The sequence below is a fragment of the Lissotriton helveticus genome, chromosome 8, assembly GCF_964261635.1.
Source record: "Lissotriton helveticus chromosome 8, aLisHel1.1, whole genome shotgun sequence".
Lineage (NCBI taxonomy): Eukaryota > Metazoa > Chordata > Amphibia > Caudata > Salamandridae > Lissotriton > Lissotriton helveticus.
Window position 1 is genome coordinate 976633308 of NC_136069.1, and position 23691 is coordinate 976656998.

General features: G+C 49.5%; 1 protein-coding gene across 3 annotated transcripts in view; it reads right to left on the bottom strand.

Annotated features, from left to right (window-relative positions):
• RIOX2 (ribosomal oxygenase 2) overlaps window positions 1-23691 on the bottom strand; it is a 905982-nt gene that overhangs the window by 216474 nt on the left and 665817 nt on the right. For all 3 annotated transcript variants that reach the window (XM_078657815.1, XM_078657817.1, XM_078657816.1), the window contains one exon: window positions 1090-1255. In XM_078657815.1, the coding sequence (XP_078513941.1) occupies window positions 1090-1255 (166 nt within the window). The remainder of the gene's footprint in view (window positions 1-1089; window positions 1256-23691) is intronic.

A 23691-nucleotide genomic window follows, 5' to 3' on the forward strand; every position in this document is an offset into this window, starting at 1 on the left:
AGCCAACTTCAGATGGCCACCATTCCAGGGACCAAAAGGTGGACTGAGCCCTGAACACCAGAATGCAGAATTCCGTTTGAGGCAGTTCAAAGCCATCCACTAGCTCACTGCTCTCATACAGTCACAGAATCTTGCCACCAGCCCCCTGTCCTGTATGGCCAAGCGCACCACAATTTGCCTGTCGCCAGCAAATATGTCAATGTGAAGCCAAAAAATCTTATCAGTTCAGCCCGGGGGGGCTCCACAAAACGGAGAGAGTAGGAAGGCAAGATGAAGTCTACCAGTCGGACCGATTGCTCACTACCAGAGAAAGGAGTTAAGCAACTCCCAAGCTGTTCCAGCTACATCGATCCTACCCAAACACTCCCTCAGCAGCCCATGATTGACAGTATCAAAGACTGCTGATAGATTATTCAGGATCAGTGCGGCTCTTCCGCCCTGATTGAGACAGCCTAACCTCATCAGTGGCCTTTATGAGGGCATTCTCTGGGCTGTGCCCAGCCATGAAATCGAATTATGTGACATCCAGGAGGATATTGGTGTAAATATATTCCCCAGCTGTGTATTCAACACTTTTTCAAAAATGGGCTGTAAGATGCTAGAATCGCTCGAATCAAGCAAAGGTTTTTTTTTAATAAGAGGCAGGACAAGACTTTCTTCCAAACAAAGGGAAATAATCCAGAATGGCCTTGCTGTTTCTCTTTGCAGGAGTGCCACAGGATTAGGGTTTGCGGTCTGATGCGTTGTGTGCAGCTGCATTTTTCTAAACATGTTAACCTTAACAGGACAACATTGTGTTCAATTTCGGGTATCACATATGTCATACCTAGTTCTTGAAAATTCAATACATAAAGGGAGACACTGAAACACTGGGAGACCTACTGGCATTTCCAGTGCATTCACTTGTGGTTGTGTAATTATATTAAATTATTATTTTCCACAACAAATTGATGGTTTTGATGGTAGTAGCATTTTCAAGTGCCTCATTAAAATGAAATCTACTATACATTTTCCTAGTCTTTCAAATATCCGATAATAATATTACTACTACTAACAATATCAAATAATAATGGTCTAAAATATTCTAACCAGGTTCCAAAGGAGCAGAGTGCTTGTCAATAAACGGAGGTAATCTATTCGATATAAAATCCTTCTTCATTTCGGCTGATCTCAGTTGTTGACCGCTTTCAAGTCTGGCTGCAATATTTCTCAAGAGACTACTTAATCTGCCAGCAGAGTCTTCTGAATTTACTTGCTGTAAAGAAGGAAACAATGTCACTTAATACCAAAATGTAATACGGGTAGAACCCAATAAATATGCATTTTGTTGAATTTGCAGGTACAATAGGAAAGATACAAAATCTATGCCTCCATTTTCGACCTGGAAGCTGCCCTGTTGGGGAAACAATTAAGGTTTAAGGTCTAAGCAAATCTAGCTTAACAAGACTAAAACCAGTCTGGGGTTGCTTGTTTCAATGTGGAAGTGGCCTAATCTTAGGTTCCCTATCGGAGGAGAACTTACCTGGCATTTCGGGATGGACAGTTCCCATGAGGAACAGGTCAGTGCTGATCTGCATAAGGTTGGCCTCTATCTAGAGTTGCACAGTATACAAAATAACCCCAAAAACCAATGGGTTGGAATGCTAACCAAGGTGCACCCCTTACCATCCCCACCTCAGGTATTTTCTATCGGTCAGAAAGCAAATGGTGCCTTTTGGAGAGTTTTTTTCAGCTCAATTCTCTCTTCTGAGCGGGGTGCCTCAAGGCTCCTCGTTAAGTCCCACACTTTTCAACATCTATGTCGCTCCTTTAGCCAAACTCATCCAATAATCAATAAAGTGAGATGGCGAGGCTGGAATTTTTTGTACTCTGCAAGCAAACTTTGGAATTCCTTGCCCTTTCATTTAAGCTCTCAATCTAATCTTTCAACTTTCAGGAAAATATTAAAAAATTGTTTGTCACCTCCCTCACTAAATACGTTTTGTGTTGGTTTTTCTATGGCTTTTCTGCTTTATAAGCATTTTATAGTATGAAGAGCAGTGTCAGTGCGGATTTGCATACGGAGGAACAATGTCTAGAGCGGCACAGTGGGTGAAAAAGGCTACCATTAGTGATTGCCAGCGGTTTAGACTATTTACAGGCATTCATCTCATCCCATTTTGTGTCTCTGGTCAAAACTAACCCACAGTCCAGCCTGGCTCCCTGCTTGGGGTGACTAGACATCTGCTGATGTCAAATCTTTGGCTGGTCTGAGTATTAAAGCCACTTAAAGATTGTGTGTTACATGCTCTGTACATCTGAGGGACGGTGCTATGATTTAATTGAAATGTAATGCATCAGTTGTTGATAAAAAACATTTACTAAAAGACAGTTGCCATTGATCATTGTTGGTTGGATTCACAATGGCATTTGTCTACCTAGACAAATGTAAGCGCACAAATAGCTTCACTTAGCTTAAACTCACATTATTCATAAAACATTAATTCACACACAAACAGACTTGCTCCCAATGAAATTACATCACTGTGGGATACTATTAAGTGAGAACAAATCTAATTACAGAGGTGCGTCCTAGGTGTTCCAAGACACAAATGCATATCTATGTAGGGAAATTCCCATAAAACATGTTAATTTTAAATTAGTCACAACGTTTTGGTGGTATTAAAAGATGGGTTTCTACACAGGAAAACATTTTTATGATGAAGAAACACATAATACTGGGGTAACAATTGCAAATTTAAAGTATGTTATATGTACTCACGCACAAATGTACACACTACAGCTTGAACAGCTTTGCAGGAATAATAGTGGGATTCGTAGGTTAATTCCAGAAACAATAAGAAACATACTTTAAATGTGGGTTTCGGTTTAAGAAAGGGAATAGCTTTGTTCATGACAAACAGATTTAACTTTGCTTTAAGAAAAATCCTAACAAAACGGCTGCAACAAGTTCATTCCAAGAAGGCAACTGTGCATGTATGTGCTTGCATACACGGTTTACACAATGGAAACCTTTCTCTTTTGGTTTAAGAATAATCCGTCCAAAATGGCCACTGCCATGCATACATGGGCATACATCGCTGATTCAGTAATAGATGGGCGTCTGCCAATGAAGCTCGAGTGTCTTTTGGAGGTAAGAGAGTAAGTATAGCTGGAAGGTACTGTATTTCTTTTAATTTAATCAAGTGGAGAGGAAGCAGGATGAGCTAAATGGAGATATTGAGGGAGAGTAAATAGACACTCATGAATTGCAGTATCAGTTCTGACATCGGCAGTGAAAGGATACAGGTCGTCCAATAAAAACGTGGTAAGATCGAAAAGGTTCTTGGGCCGGACAAACAGTAGAATAGGGAAGAAAGCCATTTCATGAAAAAGCAGGCAAGTGAGCCAGACGACAAAGCCAAAGAATCAGGAACAAGAGATGGATACAAAGCCCATTCGAAATCTAAATTGAGTAGGTTTATTTGCCAACAGACAGCTGAAGCTGTGTGCAAGTGAGACCTATTGTCCAGATTGTTCCTAATGTTGAATGCTTTTAATATTAGAATATAAGAATTATTGAATAACAATTGTTTTTCATTTACATTAACTTATCATAGAGTACCATTGCCTTGTGCCACTTTTTGTTGCGTGTAAAGATTCAGAATGATGCTCTATGAAGTGAAAGCTTGGCCGTGAAAATAACTGCCCCTATACTTGACCGGCCTACAGTCACCAACAATTGAGGCAGCTATTCCGACTAGATAGACCTATGCTACTCTGCCCTCGATGCCAGCAAGACTACACATTGGACCTGTTAAGTGACAGAGGTTTCAGCCATATGCATCCTCAGTACTACACGAGGTAGCAGAAGTGCTGATGGCTCAGATGCACCTTAAACATGCTCCCACTACTCCGGCCCCAGGAAACAGCCATGTTTAAAAGGACTGTGATTGATTTGAGAAGAGAGGGCCATCTTTGAAGGGAATGGAATGTACTCTAATGAGACAGTCAAATGGGGTTGTGCTCAACTAAGACATAATTACAAATGACTGGTGGGAAATAGTGGATAAGCACAGTGACTTAACATCATACTGATAATTCTAGTTTTTTGTCCTCTTTCTGTGAGTGCATAGGAGGAAGTTTACCAGTTAAAAAACAGACATTTCAAACTTATGCGCCCGGAAATTGCCTTATGCCCCACAATGTGCAGAGGCTTATGTGTGTGACAGCTTAGACTGAATGAGGCAGCTGCTGGGGAGTAGCAGTGCTGAAAGACCCTCTAAGAGACTTTTTGAGACAGGTATTCCGTACAGTGACACAGGAGTAGTTGGGCGGAACACACCGGAGGACGCCGGGCTGCAGCCCATGATTACCAGCCTGAGGAGTGTATCGGAGGTGACTGGGGAGACAGCAGCACAGTAGAAAACGTGGAGGCCCCCCCCCCCTGGAAATCACCCCACACAAGGTGAGCGGCAACAGCATCGTGTGTGGCCTGGAGGCTGGCTACTGGTGCACCGAGGCTGTGCGGCAGGGACTGATATTCTGTCTGAGCCCCTGACTGCCAGGGAATGCTGTAGGCGGGTCTGGGGCCACAGAAGACCCACCGGAACTACCCCAGACTGAGCATGGGCACCGAGTGGTGGGTGTGACGCAATCCACCTCGCGGAGTGTTACTGCCAGACCAGACAGAAGCGGAGACGACCGGCCCTATTCGGAGCCCCGTGCCATGCCTTGACTCCACACGCTGGTGCTATGTGACTCCGGAGCTGGCCGTGCCAGCGGGCGCTGTGTTGCGGGGTATGCCGTATGGCTGAGCGGTACCAGCGGTAAAATTGAGGAGCTACTAACAGGCCGAGAGAAACTGCATCCACCTGTGAACTAGATGGGCCGCCTGAACTGAAGGCTGAGGACAGTGTTCCTGGGGAGCACGTTGGTGTCCAGCTGGGAGGCGGTGAGGAGTAGGGGCGGGGGCCTCTGACAACGGAAGTGGATGCAGACTGAGCTGGGGTCCAGACAGGCCGGAAGGGTGAATCTGTGTCCGAGTGAAACCCCTGGCCAGAAATATAAAATATGGCCTGGGCACGGAAGAGCCAAGACGCACTGTTAAGCGGCACGGACCCCTCCGGACTCGCTAATGTGAGGACCCTCTGCGTGCGCGACAAGGTCTGAACCCAGGCACTGCACGTGCAAGACTTTGGGGAAGTGTACAGTTAGATGGACTTGGTGGTTTCTTGAGCTGTTGCAAAGCAGGGCTGTTTAAAATGCGGCGGTTGAAGGAACAATCCAGCCGCAGTGTGCATCGCTTCAACCTACCGCTGGAGTGTTGTGGGCCTGAGACCCTGGTGACAGCTCCCCAGCCGCCTAGAAAAGGACGTACCAGATTCTTGGCAGGAGATTGCGGCCCCCTGGTGATGGGAAAGCCTAGAGGGAAGCAAGCAGGGCCTCCCCCGGAGCAGGAGGACAGTGCGCCTGACCCGGTGCAAAAGAAGTTAGGAGGTAAACCCTCGGAAGTACCTGTCCATCAGCAGTTGGCTAAAATATTAGAAGCTATTGCCGACACCAAGGTGACACTACACCAGGATATCAGCACTGTCGCAGTGGGACTGGGCTTGCTGAGGACGGAGCATGCTAAGTTAGCAGACATGGTGAAACAGACTGAATGTTCCCTGGCGGTTCTCAACCCGGCGCAACAAGCTCTGATGGGGCAGGTCGAGGAGCTGTCCAGCAGGATTAACATACTGGAACGGCGAGCAGAAGATGCGGAGGGGCGAAATCGGAGGAACAATGTGAGGGTCTTGGGTTCGCCGGAAGAGTGAAGGTCCATGACATGGTCATATATTTGGAGGGTTGGTTTCGTGAGGCGGTGGCGCCAGAAGGCCTATCTCAGTTCTATACTTTGGAGAGAACTCACCGCGTGCCCGCCAGGCCACCAGCCCCGGAGAGGCCTACGTGCCCTGTGGTGGCCAGACTGCTCCACTTCAAAGACAGGGACCTGTTACTACAGAAGGCGTGCTCAGAGGGGCCGTATGAGGTCGAGAACAGTAAGGTATCGCTGTTTCCAGACTACACATTAGAGGTTCAGAGGCACCGCACCTCTTTCCTCAAGGTCAAAAGAGCCTTGTTGGAGGAGGGAATTCAGTATTCATTGATGTTCCCGACTCGGCTCCGGATAATGTTGGACGGAAAGAATCACTTTTGCAAGGATTCTAAGTCTGCCTGGGAGTGGATTGAGGCTTACAAAACCGAGGGTCTGTCCTTGATGCAGAAAGGAGGAGCCCCGAATAGAGACCGGGAACCTGGGAAGAGACTTCGGTGACGTCAAAAGCAGGGGACTGCAAAGAAACCAAGCCTATCACAGACCGAAAAGGAGAGAGTGGAGGCGCTACAGGCAGTAGCAGTTATGATGAAGGGCCAGAACTTGTCGTCGGAGAGGGGCTCGGGATCAAAGGGAGGGATTGACAGTTTGGATTCGGACACATCACGAAGTGGCAGTGTACGGCTGCCTGCTGCGACTCCTCAAACGGCAGATGGGATAGTGTGAGTTGTGGACTGTTACTCTCATTTTCCAATTTACCCTCTCCCTCCCTTGGTCTCCTGTGCTGTGCTCCCCTCTTCCTGTTCTCCCCATCGGGCCTTCCTTTTCTCAGCGGGGGTCCACGGGGAAGGTGGGGAGGGTGGCCAGGTGCGCGCCTGGGCGCAGGCTGGAGTGGCCAGTCAGGGCTGATGCACCAAGAGAGAATATTTGTACCTTGCTGGGCATCTGCTGAGGTAGCCGTCCTCCCCCTTAGGTCCTTGCGCTAGTAGCTTTGGGCCTTAACTTGTTGATGCAGTTTTGATTGCAGTTTGGACGGATGGTCGTTGCTAAACCGCTCTGGGGTTGGGGAGTTGTCCTAATGGGGGTGTTAGTTATTGATTTTTGTTTTGAGCATGCAGATGGGGGCGGAGAAGTGAAGTCTGGAGTATCAGTTGACAGGAGTGTGGTGGGGGACCTCGATTACATCCCATTCAATGCATAATACATTCAAGTTCATTACATGGAAGTGAGTGGATGGGGTCCATGGCCAAAAGATCTAAGATCTATGCATATCTAAAGGGGAGAGATGTGCAGATGGCCCTCTTACAAGAGACCCACCTGACTAGTGGCAAAGTGGATAAACTGCGCAAGAGGTGGGGGGGCGATATACGCTACTACCTACTCTGCTTTTGCTAGGGGGGCATTGATATGGGTGAGATCATGGGTCCCATTCAAATACACCCGCACTTAAGTGGACAGCTAAGGAAGGTATGTCCTGGTGACAGGGAGATTGGCTGAACTGGAGGTGATGTTTGAGAGTCTGTACGTACCTACTGTGGATCAGATGATATTCCTCATCGCCCTCTCAGCGCAGCTGGTTGTTCATATGGGGGAGGGGCTGTCATTGGGGGCGATATCAAATGTGTGGCGGACACTGCGGCGGATAGGTCCAGCCCCCCCCCCCCCCCGTCGGGTTCACTGACACATTGGGTGGCAGCGGGGTTCCGAAATTGGATGAGTCGCTGACTCGCTGGGGCCTGGAAGATATCTGGAGGTTTTTTATTTTTAGAAAAACATGGGGAACCCTACTTAAACAAACGAAGTTGCTATACGTAGGGACGGAATACTAGATATATAAAACAAGAAATAGCAAACTAATATTTATTTCTCACAATCGTTAGACACTTAATTCTAGGTGCAAAAATAATCTAACACATAATATACAAAAATATATTTTTATTCAATTTCCATTTCTTAATATTTATGATTCAGGCTTTAGCTCATTCTTTTTAATTTTCAAATGTATAGATGCATTATATTTACATTTTTGTATTCTCAATTTCTATACATGTATATTCAGTTCAAATTCAAAATATATACAGTGATTCATCAACAATAGATAACAAACGATAAATTGATGCCGGCAAGCGGCAGAATAGAGACTACGCGCGTTCGGCACTGCTAGCTTCATCAGGACACCGTCTATTTGCACAACTATATATATGTGGGGAGCTTTTTTGAACCGATAGAGTCCTTGTCTGGTAGGGCATCTGATAGAGCAAAGGTTATTTACTAGATTTCTCTGTTTTATATATATATATTTTTTTTTTTTTTTTTTTAAACCTTTATTGTGCACAAAAGAGAGAACAAATACGGGCCTACAACCATCAGGCCGGCCACGAAACTTTAAGCACAGGTGCGAGCAACGCGGTCCCACAGCGGCATCAGGCAAGATAGCAGCAATCAGTAGCAGTTGCATTGAATAGAGTCATGTCGCCAAGGAAAAGGAGTATCGAAGGTTAAATTTTTAAAGTTGTGAAGAAATATAAATCAGTGAAGAATAAAATCAAGAAGATCTGAGTCCAGACATTAGTTACACAAACATGAGCAGGCAGCATCAATTTGAACAACATTAGGAAGAACACCCCGTCAACATGGCAGTACCATATAAAACAATAAGAGCTGCAGTCCACAGTTACGTACTACCCTCAGCGCCACCCACTCCCTACTAACCTCTAATGCAGACCCAGAACAGAAACCAGAACAAGAAAGCGCAGAAATTAGAAAAATAAGGCCCATAGAAACTAAAAAGGAAAATTAAATCTACCCCCCCACCCTGCAACAATCCGGAGGCTACGGCCTACCCCCCCCCCCCCGGCAAAGTGCCTGTCGCCCAGTAAAGAAACCCGAAATACAGAGAAAGAATAGAAAAGAAGAAGAAAAGATAAGAAAAGAAAGCTATCACACTTGAAGCATCGGGAGGAAGAAAAGAACAAGCTAGTCTATCACTCCCGAAAAGAAAGGAAACGGGGGAGGAGGAGCCCCAACATTAACAAACTCTCGGTCCCCCAGCCATGTAGAGCCCCCAGCATCGATTGAAGCAATAATATCAAAAAATACACCACCAAATGAAAAATTGAAACAGATGCACCCCGGACCCCGAGCCAGTACTTGAATGATCACCCCGTCCATATGGGCCATAGCAGGATACACCCAGTCACACCCCACGTGCGAAATCACCAGAATGAGCAACAGTAGAAGAACAGATGTGGGGAGCTACGACCACTACATTCGCCAGAGAGGAGGCACAGTACGAAACATAACAGTAGTCCAACAAGAGTGAAGCCCCGGAGACCTCCATCTTTAAACCGGTCGCGAGCGACCACTACACTATGACGCCCAGCAAAAGCCCTCCCCAGTCAGGACAAAGGGACAAGATGGCCGCCGTAATGAGAGTGCAGACAAAGGAGAGCAAGATGGACGCTACCCTATACAAATAACCCCCATGTCACAATAAGCTTCCAGGACCAGCCAACAGGAACCAGAGAAACGTGGCGGAGCCGATATCCAGCAATAAATCAGGGTAGCCAGTGTATGACGCCGACTGTGCCATTGACAAAGGTCGCAACACCCGAAGGATGCCTTGATTGGAAAGCAAAACAACCACTAACTATAATAGAGACAGACGGGGGAAAACAATCTACATCGTAAATATAAGCCAAGCAGCCAGTACGTACCACATTCTAACCCCAATCCCCACCCGGCAAGACAGTGACACAACCAGGAACCCGCCCAACCCTGTACCGATTGTACACGCTCGGATACCGCAGACCCATTAAACATCCTACACCCCAATATCAATTATCAGAGAACTTCATCCGAGATATAATCATTGGGGAGAGACAGCAAAGAATATCCAGTGTCCCACACACATATCAAGTCTGTCTTAGCCTCCACCCGCCAGTATATGAATGCGATCAGGGGATCGTCTAGCCCTGGCCCGATCTAGGAGGCACTTTGGAACCCAACCAACTTGGCAGTTCACTGCAGTCCGCCTCGACGTGAAAACATGGCCGCCTCGAGGATGGGGGAGGCGCACCATCGTTGAGGGAGCTTCGCCTGTCCCCCGTAGATAGTAGTCCAACAACAAAATGTACTTCCAGAGCGTATAGATGACAAAAGTCACTGAACGACGAGACGGAACTAGTCAAGGAAGGAGCAGGGGACAGGGCAGGAGAACAGGCTAGCGATGCACTGCGCAGCCAGGCCGGTACACGAGACAGACAGCCAGTCGAAGAACAAAGGGGAAACACTGTTGCAACAGCAGTGTCGACGAGCGGCAACAAATCTTCAAAGGCTCCAGCATTCGTTCCATCGGTTGACACAATAGTAACAGGAGGTAGCGAGGGGCTGGCAAGCTGCAACAAAGTCAGACCTGGGTCCTGTCTGGAGTGAACCCCTTGCGGTCGGCTCTCAGCAGGGATACATGCCTCAAGTTTCTCAAGCAGCACAGCATAGGTACGCCGCATCTCCGACCGTACCTCATTCAGGATATTCAACACCTCCCTGTAGGTGCAGTCCGGCTGCGATACTCGAGGTTCTCCAGCCTCAGTGGAGGGCTCAAACACGGTCCCCCGTACCAATGCACACGTGCCACCCCAGGAAGAGGTCCCAGCGCCATCTCCACCCCGTTGGTGATCAGGCATCGCCATCTTAGCAGCAGTCCACGGGGTGTTGGGAGGGGGGAGAGACGGGGGTCACAGTCCCCGACAGGGAAGTGGATGTTTGCCCTACAACACTCTACACCCCCTCCCGTGCGCTGCATAAGCAAGGGGCATCCGATGGTGCGGCGGGCAGCCAGGGCAGTTCGAGCTCACCGGCTATCAGCGCAGCTGAGAAGAAAGCAGACCGGCATCATGGCGGCCACAAACAAAGGAATCCGAGCGAGCCCTCACATATGCGTGCCGGAGCTGCTCCGTGCGATCTCGGCAGGACAGTGAGCGCAGGGCACGGGCCAGGCTGCAGACGGGCGAAAACACTTCTTCAGTACAGGCAGCCACCGCAACAGAGTATCTCTTCGAGACTGGCGAGGTCCGGCAGGCTCCAGGGAGCGGGCGGAGGTCCGGGGCAAAGACGATCCTCCCAGAGCTCGAGACTCCGGGCGGGCTGAGAGGTCAGAGGGACACCGTCAGGATCAGCTCCGTGTCCCGCGTATGTCGGGCGAAAGAAACCCCAGGATTACAGGCAGGATGTAGGCGCGGGTCCTCAGGGCCGGTGGAGCCGAGCGACCACACGTCCGTTCAGGTCGCCATCTTGGCTCCTCTCCTCTGTTTTATATATTGATGAAAATGCTTCTGGGCCCCTTTCAAATCGGACCAGATGTCATTACAGGATAGACGAATGTGTTTCCAAATTAAAAAGTATGACTGTACTAGTAATTTCCTCGTTAATTCAAAGTGTGCATCTTCACTATATATATGTCAGGGAATGGGCTGTTGTCAATTTTCAATTATGTTTGGCCTGGTAATCCGCATGATGATAACCTTAATTTCCCGTGTCCAATAGTTACTATAGATGATATTTGTTTATGGGCTATGTTTGCTGTATCCAGTTGATCCTTACTACTTGGATAATCTCATATAGAGCAAAACCGAGACTGATGGAGTCTCACGATATGGTCAGTCGCCCATAGATTTGATCACCGTGGCAGAATCCCGTCCGAAAAAATGCCAGCAATTTCTTGTTTTATATATTTCATATATCTAGATATCTGGCGGGTGCAACATATGACGGATAGGGAATACTCGTACTTCTCCCCAATGCACCAGATACACACCAGACTAGCCGCCTTTTTGAGTGCTTTAGCGCCTCCGTTACCCAAACGGAGTATCTGGGTAGGACCCTTTCGGATCACAGTCCATTGCGGTTGACACTCCAACCGAATGAGAGACGAACCCAGATTCCGCTGTGGTGTATGAACCCACTTCCATTGGAAGATGGGCCTTTCCAGGATTCTCTGAGAGCTCTTATTGAGACTTATTTCCCAATTAATGCCTAGCCTGCGTCCTCTGTCTTGGTTGAATGGGAGGCATTCAAGGTGGTAGTGAGAGGCCACTGCTTGGGGCAATCCATAGGTGCATAGCGGGAAATTCGTCAGGATCTGGAATCCAAGATATGGCAGCTGAACGATGTTCAGGGTTAGGGAACTGACTCTGCTGAGCTTTTACAAAAGGCTCACGCTAGCTACAGCGACACGCTGGAGAAGTTGCGGTGCCACAGTTATAAGGAATGGAATGCCTAGACAGAGTGAAGAAGGAGGGGAGCCGGCCAGCTATTGGCATGGTTGATCAAACCTGAAGGTAGAGGGGCACCGATTATGCAGGTCCAATGAGACTCCGGGGAGTCGGTCCATGACCCTGAGGCCATCAATGACCTGTACCGTACCTTTTATGAGAGGTTATATACTAGCCCTGGGCTGGTCTCTCGTCCGGAAATCTGAGACTTCCTGGAAAATTTGCCATTAAAGGTGCTGGATGAGCAGCTGCAGGATGAACTGGGAGGCCCTGTGACCGTGCATGAGGTTAGAGCTGCTATTTCAGCCATGGCGAAAGGGAAGCCGGGGCCTAACGGCCTCCCAGCGGAATTCTTTGTCACTTATAAGGACTTATTGGCGCCAAGACTAGTGACTCTATATCCTGAATCCCTACAGCTTGGGGTCCTCTCTGAGTCAACCTCGAGCATGTTGGTGATACCCCTTCCTAAGTCTAAAGAAGCGACCGTCCCAGTAACAGAGTACAGACCACTCGCTATGCTCAACCTTAATTTTAAAATCCTCAGTAAAATATTGGCACTACGACTACTCTGGCATATGCAAGACGACATCCATGTGGACCAAAACGAGTTCATCGCCTCTCGCAACACCTTCTATAACCTGCATAGGCTGTATTATGTCCTGGTACACAAAGAGTTACAATGCAGGCCCTCGGCGGCTGCTCTGTCAGTCGACCTAGAAAAGGCCTTCGACACAGTAGGATGGGAGTATCTTTTTGACACTATACTACGATTAGGCCTGGGGGAGGATTGGGTGAAGTGGGTTCGACTGTTGTATACATTGCCAATGGTGCGGGTTTGAACTGGGAAGTCTGTTCTCTCTCAATATCTGATACAACGGGGTACTCGGCAGGGGTGCCCCATCTCACCCCTTTTATTTGCCCTAGCATTTGAACCACTTGCGGAACTGATCCGGCATGGTGGAGCGGGGATAGGACTTGGATTAGACGGGTGGATGCATATGATCTCCTTGTAGGCAAACAACCTCCTGATCTACTTAGAAGAGGCGGTACCTGCACCTAAACGGCACTTGCATTGCTGGAGCGATTTGAGGCACGGTCGAGCTTATGGGGAACAAGAAAAAGACCTACCTATTTCCCCGGTTGGGACCGGAACCTTGGCCGGGGATACTGCTGATCGGCATTAACTGGGCTCCTCACTCCATCAAATATTTGGGAATCCATGTTTCCCATTCTTTGGAAGACTTACGGGGAGGAAATCTGGACAGGGCGCTGCAGTCTCTCTGGGCCTCTGTACACTTCTGGCGCTCACTGCAATTGCAGATCATGGCACAAATCTCCCTCCTTAAGATGGTCATGCTGCAGAGACTACTGTATTTTTTTGTTAATTTACCTACGCTGATGCCACGAGAGTAGTTCAGACCCTTGAATGCTCTGGTGAGGGATCTGATATGGGGGATGATAGACGGAGGGTTTCCCTGCTGACGTTGCAGCGCCCAATGGCGGACGGAGGCTTGGGTGTGCCTGACTTTGAATTGGATATGTTGGCTGGCCAGCTTCAGTAGCTGGCAGAATGGGTGGAGGGACTGAATGAAGCGGGTACATGGCTGATGGAACCTAATGATAAACCAGACGCATTGTTGGCTAAATTACTGAGACCAGTAGTTACTGTCCCAGTATTGCAGAGTACAGCCATATTTACCTGGCAATATTGTGTTCGCAAGTTGGGTGGGACTCCGTGGTACTCCCCTGCGCTGCCGTTGGTTGGGCTCCCACATGGAGATACGGTGACAGTGTTCACGGCGGAACAGATGGGGTCATGGACAGAGGTGAGCTTAGATACGGTGGTTGCTACCAAGACGGCTCCATGGTCTCGTTTGCGGACTTGATTGACAATTATGGCCTTTCTCCCGGTTAGTTCCTGCAGTACAAAGCTTTGGTTTGAACATTTTGACAGCTATGGGTTGGAAGTAGGAAGGAACGACTCACCCAGTGCTGCATGCATTGACCACTTTGGGCAATGCAGGACCCAAGTGAAGTGGCATCATGAGGCCCCGGTCGCCGCGTCCGTTAGCCCTATGGGGGCTCTCCGAGGCAAATGGAAAAAGGGCCATAGGTAGGGAGCTCATTGATGGAGAATTGGGGAAAGTAATGAGGTCCCACAAAAAAATATCGAGGAACACCAGGCTTAAATATACGCAGTTCAACTACCTCCATATGGTTTATATGACGCCTCACAGACTCAATAATACATATGGTGGCGAACTGAAAAAATGCCCGAGGTGTGCTTATGTGGATGCTGGGTTTATACACAAGACCTGGAGCTGTGGAGTAGTGCAGGGGTACTGGGTGGAAATCCTGAATAAGATAAAGAAAGCACTGGGGAGGGAACTGGCGTTAGCTATAGAAGTCGGTTTGTTAGGGGTCTTCCAGCGCCCTCCATACCGAAGGTGAGGAATCAATTTGTTGGCCTAGCCCTGGGCTTAGCTAAGAGATAGATAGCACTGGCGTGGAAAGCTCCAGTTGGGCCACAAGTGGCCAGTTGGAACAGAGAGGTTATTGGTTGGGCAGGAGCAGAGGGCAGATCCCTGAGTTGGGAGGAATCGAGGGGTATCCAGAGATGACCGATAGCAGACCTATGGAACCATGTGCTGGCGAACTGGGAAAACCCAGAGTGGGAACAGACGATAGGGGGGAGGGAGAGTCTGGGAATGACAGTGAGTGATTTACATGCTCCCACACTGACAATATTGGACCCACAAAGCATGGGCAGGCACGGTATATCCGCTACGAGAAGGTGAACCAGTGGTCCTGGAGAGTGAAAAGACAGACAGTACATGAGAGAGTAGGGTCAATGGATGGAGTGACTGCATACTCCCCGACCCCCCCCCCCCCCCGGAGATCCTGCACACTATGCAGAATATATCATGTAATTGACAAGATTAACAAATGCATCATTAGACTTAGATGGTACTCAGGCCCCCTATGCATGCCTAATTTTATTAAGTTTCCTTGAGTTTTATTCCTTTTCTTTCTTTTTCAATGGTTGAATTGTTATTGGTTATGTGTATAAGAGTGACATTGATGTGGACATTCCCTTAATCCTGGGTAGCGGCTCGAACCGCCCACCGAGACAAGGCAGGGAAAACAAGTATAAGAGCAGTAGATGGGGGTCGGTCGCATGAATCATTAATGTAATGAGACTGGGGGGCGGTGGGCACGCAAAGAGTGGTGAACAATAAGCGATTGTGCACGATATGTGACACCATGCAATACCCCAAGAAAGAAACGTATCGATCCCTGTCTAAATGATAAAAGAGAATAAGGCTGAAAAGTGTTGCAAATATTGCTTGTGTAATTGTAACCAAAATACAAAATGTCAATAAAAATATATTTTTAAAAAACAGGTAATTCCAATCCAGGTTATCAAATGCTTTTTACAGACCCAGGACTAGACAAGCTTAGTGGAGCCAAATTCTAGGTGCTAGGTCCATGATCCTAAAAAGCCAACATATATTAAGGGAAGTGTTTTTCTCAGGAGCAAACCATATTGGTCTGGATGAATTAAGTCATGAAGCACATGCAGTATTATTCTCTGTGAGGATTTTACTAAGAATTTATAGTTGATGTTAAGGTATTTCAGTAGTCTGTAACAGGAAAGACTGGAGGCCTCCTGACCTGGCTTGGGTATAGAGCCAATTAAAGTTTCCCTGAGGGAGAGGGGCAACCTTCTCTCCGTCGCTGTAGTTTCATACAGTTCTTCCAGTTTTAAAGCTAGTAACTCAGAGTAGGGCTGGCAGAATTCCAACGCGAATCCATCAGAGCCAGATGTTTTAATCATCATCAGGTCACATACTGCCTCGCTTATTTAAGTGGCATGTATTTCCTGGTGTTTTTCAGGTGGGGGACGAGGGTCAGTGGTATGTCACATAAAAATATTTCCAACGCAAAGTCGGTCCTATGCTTTTTGGTGCAATAGTGCTCCACCACACATGAGAAACTCCACGTGAACTTCAAATTAGGTATATACAGTAGTTTGTGGGGTAACTCAAATACACAAAATCAGGGCGTGTTTAAGTTCCTGCTTAATGAGTCATGCTAATAGTCTTCTAGCCCCATGCGTGTGTGTTTTGGCTATGTACGCATTGTGGGTGCTGCTGTGAAGTAAGTCAAGCCCATACCTATGGGCACGATTGGACATCATCTTGCTTGAGGGGGCAACGACTTTTCTATCACCTGTAAGTCCTTGTCAATAGTTTTATAGACAATTGAGTAACCAGAGACACTAGAAGAAACTGAGGGGTGACCACCTGAGGAGAATTCAGGAAGACATCAAACACATCACAGCTGAGGCCATCACCGAGGGTACCATCACTGAGAAAGAATTTTCTTCCCTGAACTAACCTCATCCTAGGACCCCAGTTATCTACACGGTACCCAAAATCCGCAAAGATATATCCAAACCTCCTGGTCGTCCCAAAGTATCTGGCTGCGGGTCTGCAATGGAACCTCTATGTAAATTTGTTGACCAATACATTAAGGAGAAAGTCTCCAAGATGCAATCATATGTACGGGACCACATGCAACATGGTGGATGAATTAGACTTCACACAGGGCAGAGACATATAGGTGACAATTGACGTTGAATCCCTGTTCCCCAACATCCCTCAAAGATGAGGCGATTGAAGTGATTAAGAAATGTGTAAGACTCACTGACTTTGAAGAGGGTCTTTACAAACTCATCATTGTAAGTTTAGCAAGGGTCACCCTAAAAAACATATATATCTTTTTTTAAGTTGTTTACATCCAGAAGAAAGGAGTAGCCATGGGAGCTTGTTTTGCTCATAATGTGGCAAACTTGTTAGTAAGGGAGTTAGGACAGTATCATATATAATGCCAACCCCTTCCACACACACATCAGTAACTGGAGACATTACATTTATGATGTGTTCTTCATCTGGCTCGGGGATGTAATAGAACTCAATTCTTTTGTGACATGGCTTAAAAACCAAAGCCAGGAGCTACTCTTTACCATACAACAAAGCACAGAGGAGATCAGTTACCTAGATTTGATAGTCAGACAGAGCAATGGCAAACGGTACACCACATTGTACCAACAACCGGCAGACAGCAATTTCCTTTTGCGCTACAATAGTCACCAACCCAGGGCATTGAGGGACAACCTTTCCTATGGGCAATTCTTATGCATATGTAGGAAAAGAACCCGAAAAGGGGTCTATTTCAAAGAGGCGGAGATATTCAAACACAAACTCTTGGATAGGGGTTACCCCAAGAAATATTTCTCAAGGACCATTAAGAGGGCGTGGTTCAGCCCTAGAGAAGGTTTACTTATCCCTAGACAGAAAGGTGAAAAAACAAAACTGCATTGTAATGGTCAGTACATTCTCCCCAGTGAGCAATGAGATCAGTACTATTATCAACATACACTAGCCCCTTTTGAATGAAAGGCCCTTCTATTTGGCTGTAAAACGAATAGAAACATCTGAGATTTTGTGCTAAGAATATATAGAGAAGGCCAGCAGCATGACTGGCTAGGATGTGACTCTCCGGAGCTCCGGCGAGCTGCCTCAACATCCGTCTAAATACCGACCCAAGAACCACCAAAATAACGTAGGAGCTGCCCCAGAGCAATCGGACCCCGTGGAGGCTACTTTACCGAAGTGCCCACGCTTATATACACCACAGCACCGACTTTGAGCCCAGACAGCGGGAACTCCGACGGCAGCAAGATGGTGGCCGCTGAGACGGAGGTCCGGGATTGGCGCTGAAACAGGGCGACCAGGTCCGCAAGAGGTCTGCTGTTGAGCAGCGGCACTGTCTGGCCCGAGTGCAGGAGCCCCTGAGAGGATACGGGCTGACCAGAGGTGCCGGTGAGGTGTTTGGAGGCCCCGTCGGGTCCAGAGCACTTAACCAACATGGCGGCTGGTGCGGCGCTGCGGGGCTGAGACCGTCTTGAAGATAGTTCCACATCGGTCCAGCCGACCGCAGGACGAGACGGTGAGGAGCAGTTGGAGGGCCCTGTGGGGTGAAGAGACTGTGGGGAAGGCCTTCCCTTGTGGAGCCGTTGGGACCCCCTAGACCACCGGGGACTTTACCAATATGGCGGCCGAGGCCGCGAAATAGTGCCGGAGTGCGCCGCGACTCGGCTCCTGGCCCCCCACCCGTGCCTGGGACACGCGACCATCCAGGCACTGTCCTGCCACTGGCTTGGGACTGAATTCGGGCCCCCCGGCCCTGCGTTGCCCCTGACGAAGTTGGGGGTCGCTCGAGGGGATCCTTAAGGCCACATATCCTGCGGGGGAGCCGCCGCCGCCGCTCTTGGGGGGTCCCACGGAGGCATCCGGGGCCGAGAAGACGCGGAGGGAGCCATAACCCGTGACCCGCGGACCTTGAGGGAAGAGTACACCTATGATTGTCGGAGAGGCCAGCCGGGACGCCACGCACTCCTGAACCGCGACGGATATAGTGGGGCCTGAGACTACTGTAGATCCACTCCGGACTCCAAGCCGTGCTTGCGCCCTGCGGCCCACTACGCCCTCCACGGCCTCCTGCCTGGAACAGCAATCTGACGCCCCTGGCCCTGCCCCACCCCTGCCTGCGTGTGGACCTCCTGGTGGTGTTCCTTCGGCCCAGGCTTTGCGAGGGGACCCTCGCCCCCACCCTGAGAGGGCCCATCCAAAAAGTCGGGGAGCAAGGAAGGTAAGGAGGTGCGGCACTCTACGGGACGGAGGAACTAGGTGCTAGCTGAGACAGTCGGCACGATGCAAACCCCGGCATTGAGGAGAATATAGGACCGTTGTCCGAGACCGGCCCATTGCCGAGCACAGGAACTGAGGTCCCCTGGGGGTGGGAGAGCGACGCAATTGTCCCATGGCGACCGCGGTAGGGAGAGACGGAATCGCCCAACCCTGCTGCAGACTGCGAAGGTGGCTGGTCCCTGGCGGCAGCCAGATAGCCCGAAGCGGGGTGCAACTCGAGAAGCCCGGAGGGATACACACAACAGACACGCCAGCCATGGGGAAGAAAGACCCTCTTTCTAAGCCCGCGAAACAGGGGCCTATGGATAACTTTGCAGCGCCTAGACAGTTGACAGACGTCCTCCCACCTGCCTCTGGCGCGCGTTTGGACACTGAGCGGCTGATGGGAGCCATTCAGGCATCACGGGCCGATATCCAGGAATCCAGGGCGGCTCTAGAAACCAAGATAGGCAAGGTGGGGTCGGAGGTGACACTACTAAGGCAGGACTTCCGCAAACTGTCAGATAGAGTGACCACCGCTGAAACGCGGATTGGAGAAGCCAAAGATTCGATCTCCACCTTGAGAAAGGACATGGCGGAACTTAAAGCCTCTCATCGACAACTACTGTGGAAGGTGGATGATGCCGAGAATAGGGCGCGACGCAAGAATTTACGCTTTGTGGGTTTTAGAGAGGGAATCGAAGGGGCGGACATGGCAGCATTTCTCCACACCTGGCTTACAAAAACCTTCCCAGCGGTGCAGTTCTCCACTTGTTTTATCATCGATAGGGCATATAGGGCACTCCTGGCGAAGCCACCAGAGGGGGCGAGACCCAGATCGGTTATTGCACGCTTCCTCAACTTTGCGGACCGAGACTTGATCCTACGTGAAGCGAGAAAACTGGGAGAGATCCGGCTTGAAAATGCGAACATTATGATATTCCCAGACTACAGCCAGGAGGTGCAGAAGTGACGTCGATCCTTCGATGCAGTCAAGGCAAAATTGAGAGACCTACATATCTCCTACATGCTTCTCTTTCCTGCAAAACTTAAGGTCATCTACAAAGATAAGTCAATTTTCTTTACCCATCCGGAGGACGCCTGGCAGTGGCTAGAGGAACGCCCTATACTCAATAGCAGAGAGACAGTTGGCCGCAAGGCAATGGACAGGTCGCCGTCACACAGACCCCTGTGGGAACAGCCGAAAGCACAGAGACTGAAGTCCCGGAGGATGAAGAGACAAACCCCGGCTACACCCTACCAAGGACATGGCTCGGGGGGCACGAGACGGGGACATTCGACCTCGCCGGGAGGAAGCGCCGCGGCAGGTTCAAGGTACAGTTGTCTCCGAAGCCACGTACGTTCGGAGGGAGATGACGAAGACGAGGTGGGAAGCCGTACTTCTGGAGGTGAAGAAGAAGAGGGGGGGTCGCGCTCAGTACACCCGTTGGTAGAGGCGATCCGGACGTTGGAACATGACATGCCGGGGAGCAATAGTGTCCCTGACACTGACACTCAAGACTCCCACTCATGAACGTTGGTGGAACTGGCTACGGTTATTGCAGCTCGCCGCTGAGGAACACGCAAGTTGGCACGCCCCTTTATGTTATGTTTTACACTTCTTGTTTCCACTGGTTCTGTGCCCAGCCACACGACTTCTGGGATTGTTGATAGCAGTGTCAGTTTTGGGAACGTGGCGCTGCATGTTTTGAGAAACAGTGGTTAGAGCAGACTAAAAGGGGGGGGGGTACAAGGGAGGGCGACAGACCTTCTCCTACGACCAGTTCTGTCTTGTAAAGGGATGCGGCTGGAAGGGGAGGGAGGTGGTGTGGGGGGGGAAGGGAAGTTCTGTTTTGCTTTTGCTCATTCAGGTTGGGGAGCAGATGGGGAGAGTTGGGGGGGGGGGGGGGGGGACGGCAGTTGGGAGAATACAGCAAGGCACTTTGAACCTCCACACCACATATGTCAGCCAGAGACCGACCACGTACAGTTACCACATCTTTGAATGGCATGTACCTTAGGCACTCCTCATGGGGGAGATAGGGGAATAAGTATCCTGACGTGGAATGTCAATGGATTAGGCTCTAGAGTCAAGAGAGGTCTAGTGAACGCCTACATCAAAAGGGTGGACCCGGATGTTACCTTCCTACAGGAAACGCACCTCAAGGGTGCACAGTGCACCCTCATCGCTAGGGGCCGACATAGAGTTCTGGCTCATGCGGGCTACACATCAGATTCCAGAGGGGTAGCGGTAATCATTAAAAAGTCCTCACCATTCTGCACCACACGCACATGGATAGATCCACAAGGGACATACGCTGGAGTACAGGGTACCTGGAATAGAAACACATATACGCTAATTTCGGTTTATGCCCCGCCCAAATTACAGACCCGTACGATTACAGCGCCGGCGAACATCCTTCTAGACACGGCAGACACTATAACAAGTGGTGGGAGGTGATTTCAATGACGTTATGAATATAGAACAAGACCGATCCGGGGAAGCAGGGAGGGGAGGTCGCCAGACCACACTGTCCAGTCAGATGTCCACCATAGGACTCACGGATATCTGGAGATGGCTACACCCGACACAGCAGGCCTACTCGTACTACTCTGGGGCCCACAGGGTGTTCTCGCAATTGGATTAGGTTTTCATGTCCCGACATTACTTGAGGGTGGGTGATACTGCAGAATATAAGGCTAGAGGTATATTGGATCACTCGCCACTGTTCGTAAGGGTGGGACACAACCAGGACAGGGGCACTGGCTCCTGGCGCTTAGCGGCCTGGTACCTCCAAAACGCTGACATACGGAGAGGCATTAGAGCAGACATTAAGGTCTATATCGCAGAAAATGAGGGTACGGTAGAATCGAGTGTCACCTTCTGGGAAGCCCTAAAGCCGGTGTTGCAAGACAGGATACAAAGTAGACTGGGAGAGGAACGACGTAAACTCCAGGCTGGGGTTGGGGCCCTGGAACGGGCTATCTTGGGGTGGGAGAGGGAGTACCAGACCCATAAAAATAGCAAGACTCTTAGAAGGCTACTTGACACCCAGCGACAATACAGAGAATTGGTTACTAATGAGGCGAAGACCCAATCCCTCGCCACTCTTCACCGCCTATACGACGTGGGTGACAAGTCAGGCAAACTTTTAGCGTGGCTCAGTAAAAAGGAACGGGCAGCTAGATGGGTAGATAGTATTTCTGCTACAGACGGAACTAGTATTAACACTGACATCGAGATAGCTGAAACCTTTGCTACGCACTATGAACAGTTTTATGCAGCCCGAGAACTTGTAACCTGTGAGGAAGCACTACAGTACATGGAACAGACGGACCTGCCGGTGCTGCCTCCTGAGGCCCTGGTGGACTTAGAGGCGGACATAACGACTGATGACATCACGGAAGCCATTGCCAAGCTGAGACTGGGCAAAACCTCGGGCCCGAATGGTTTCCCGGCCGAGCTCTTCAAGCGCTCGGCGGACCTTCTGACACGCCATCTTAAAGGCCTCTTTATTGGTGTCTACCAGGAGGGGGAGCTCCCTCCAGATCTCGCTTTGGCAACGATTGTACCAATCTACAAGGAGGGCAAGCCACAGGACAATTGTGCCTCCTACCGCCCCATATCATTACTTAATACGGAAGTAAAACTGTTGGCAACCATCTTGGCGGCTCGCTTACGAGCGGTCATTCCAGGCCTTATACATTTAGACCAATCAGGTTTTTTACCAGATAGGGCGACTAAACTGAACCTTAGAAGAACTCACAACTGGCTACAGGAAGTGCATGGGCGGAGCGAACCTCACTGGTTCCTCTCCTTAGACGCTGAGAAAGCGTTTGACGCGGTACACTGGCCATTCCTCTATGCAGTGCTCCACAAGTTTGGCTTCGGACCAAACTTCATAAAATGGGTCCGGCTTCTCTACACCTCCCCGAGAGCCAGGGTGAGGGTGAACGGGACGATGTCGCGTGAGTTCCAGATTCAGAGAGGTACCCGACAGGGTTGTCCCCTGTCTCCCCTCCTCTTTACACTCACTATTGAAGTCCTCGCAGACAGGATCCGACAAAACAAGGACATCTCGAGCTTTACAAGCAATGACACGGACCCGACACAAGAAAAGATCTCGCTCTATGCGGACGATGTCCTGCTGTACATTACTAAACCGGAGACCACCGTTCCGGAGTTATTCCGGGAATTGGAGCAATACGGCGGGCAGGCGGGACACAAAATAAATTGGCACAAGTCTATTCTCTATGACCCTGGGGGACGGGACAGATGGGGGAGGTTGCCAGAGAGACTACTGACGACGACCGAAGGCTTCCAATACCTCGGGATCTATATAACCCTGAGTGAGACCCTCTTGTTCCAAAGAAACCTGGAACGGATCATATTGAACGCGGAGGCGGATATGGATCGCTGGAGACAGCTCCCACTCACGCTCCTAGGCCGAGCGGCCATGTACAAAATGATCACCCTACCCAAATTCCTCTATGCCTTACAAAACGAGTACTATCCATTACCAACTGCGGTCTTCGCTAAGATCCATGCTGACCTGCGATCTTTTCTTTGGCTAGGCAAACATGCTAGGGTGGCTCTGTCAACGCTCCAGAGACACCAGTATAGTGGGGGGATCTCGCTACCTAACCTGGAGGCCTACTACTGGGCGGAACATCTGACACCAATTAATGATTGGTTCCATGCCCCGGCGAATCACCTGACTTATGCCTTGGAGAGAGTTAAAATGTCGTCCAAAAACCTATTGTGTTATCTCTATGGGGGTGCTGGCAGGGCACCGCTCCTACCGGCAACGTCTCTCACACTCAATGCGTGGACTAAGGCCACAAGACGCATGGGTTGGGAAAAGAA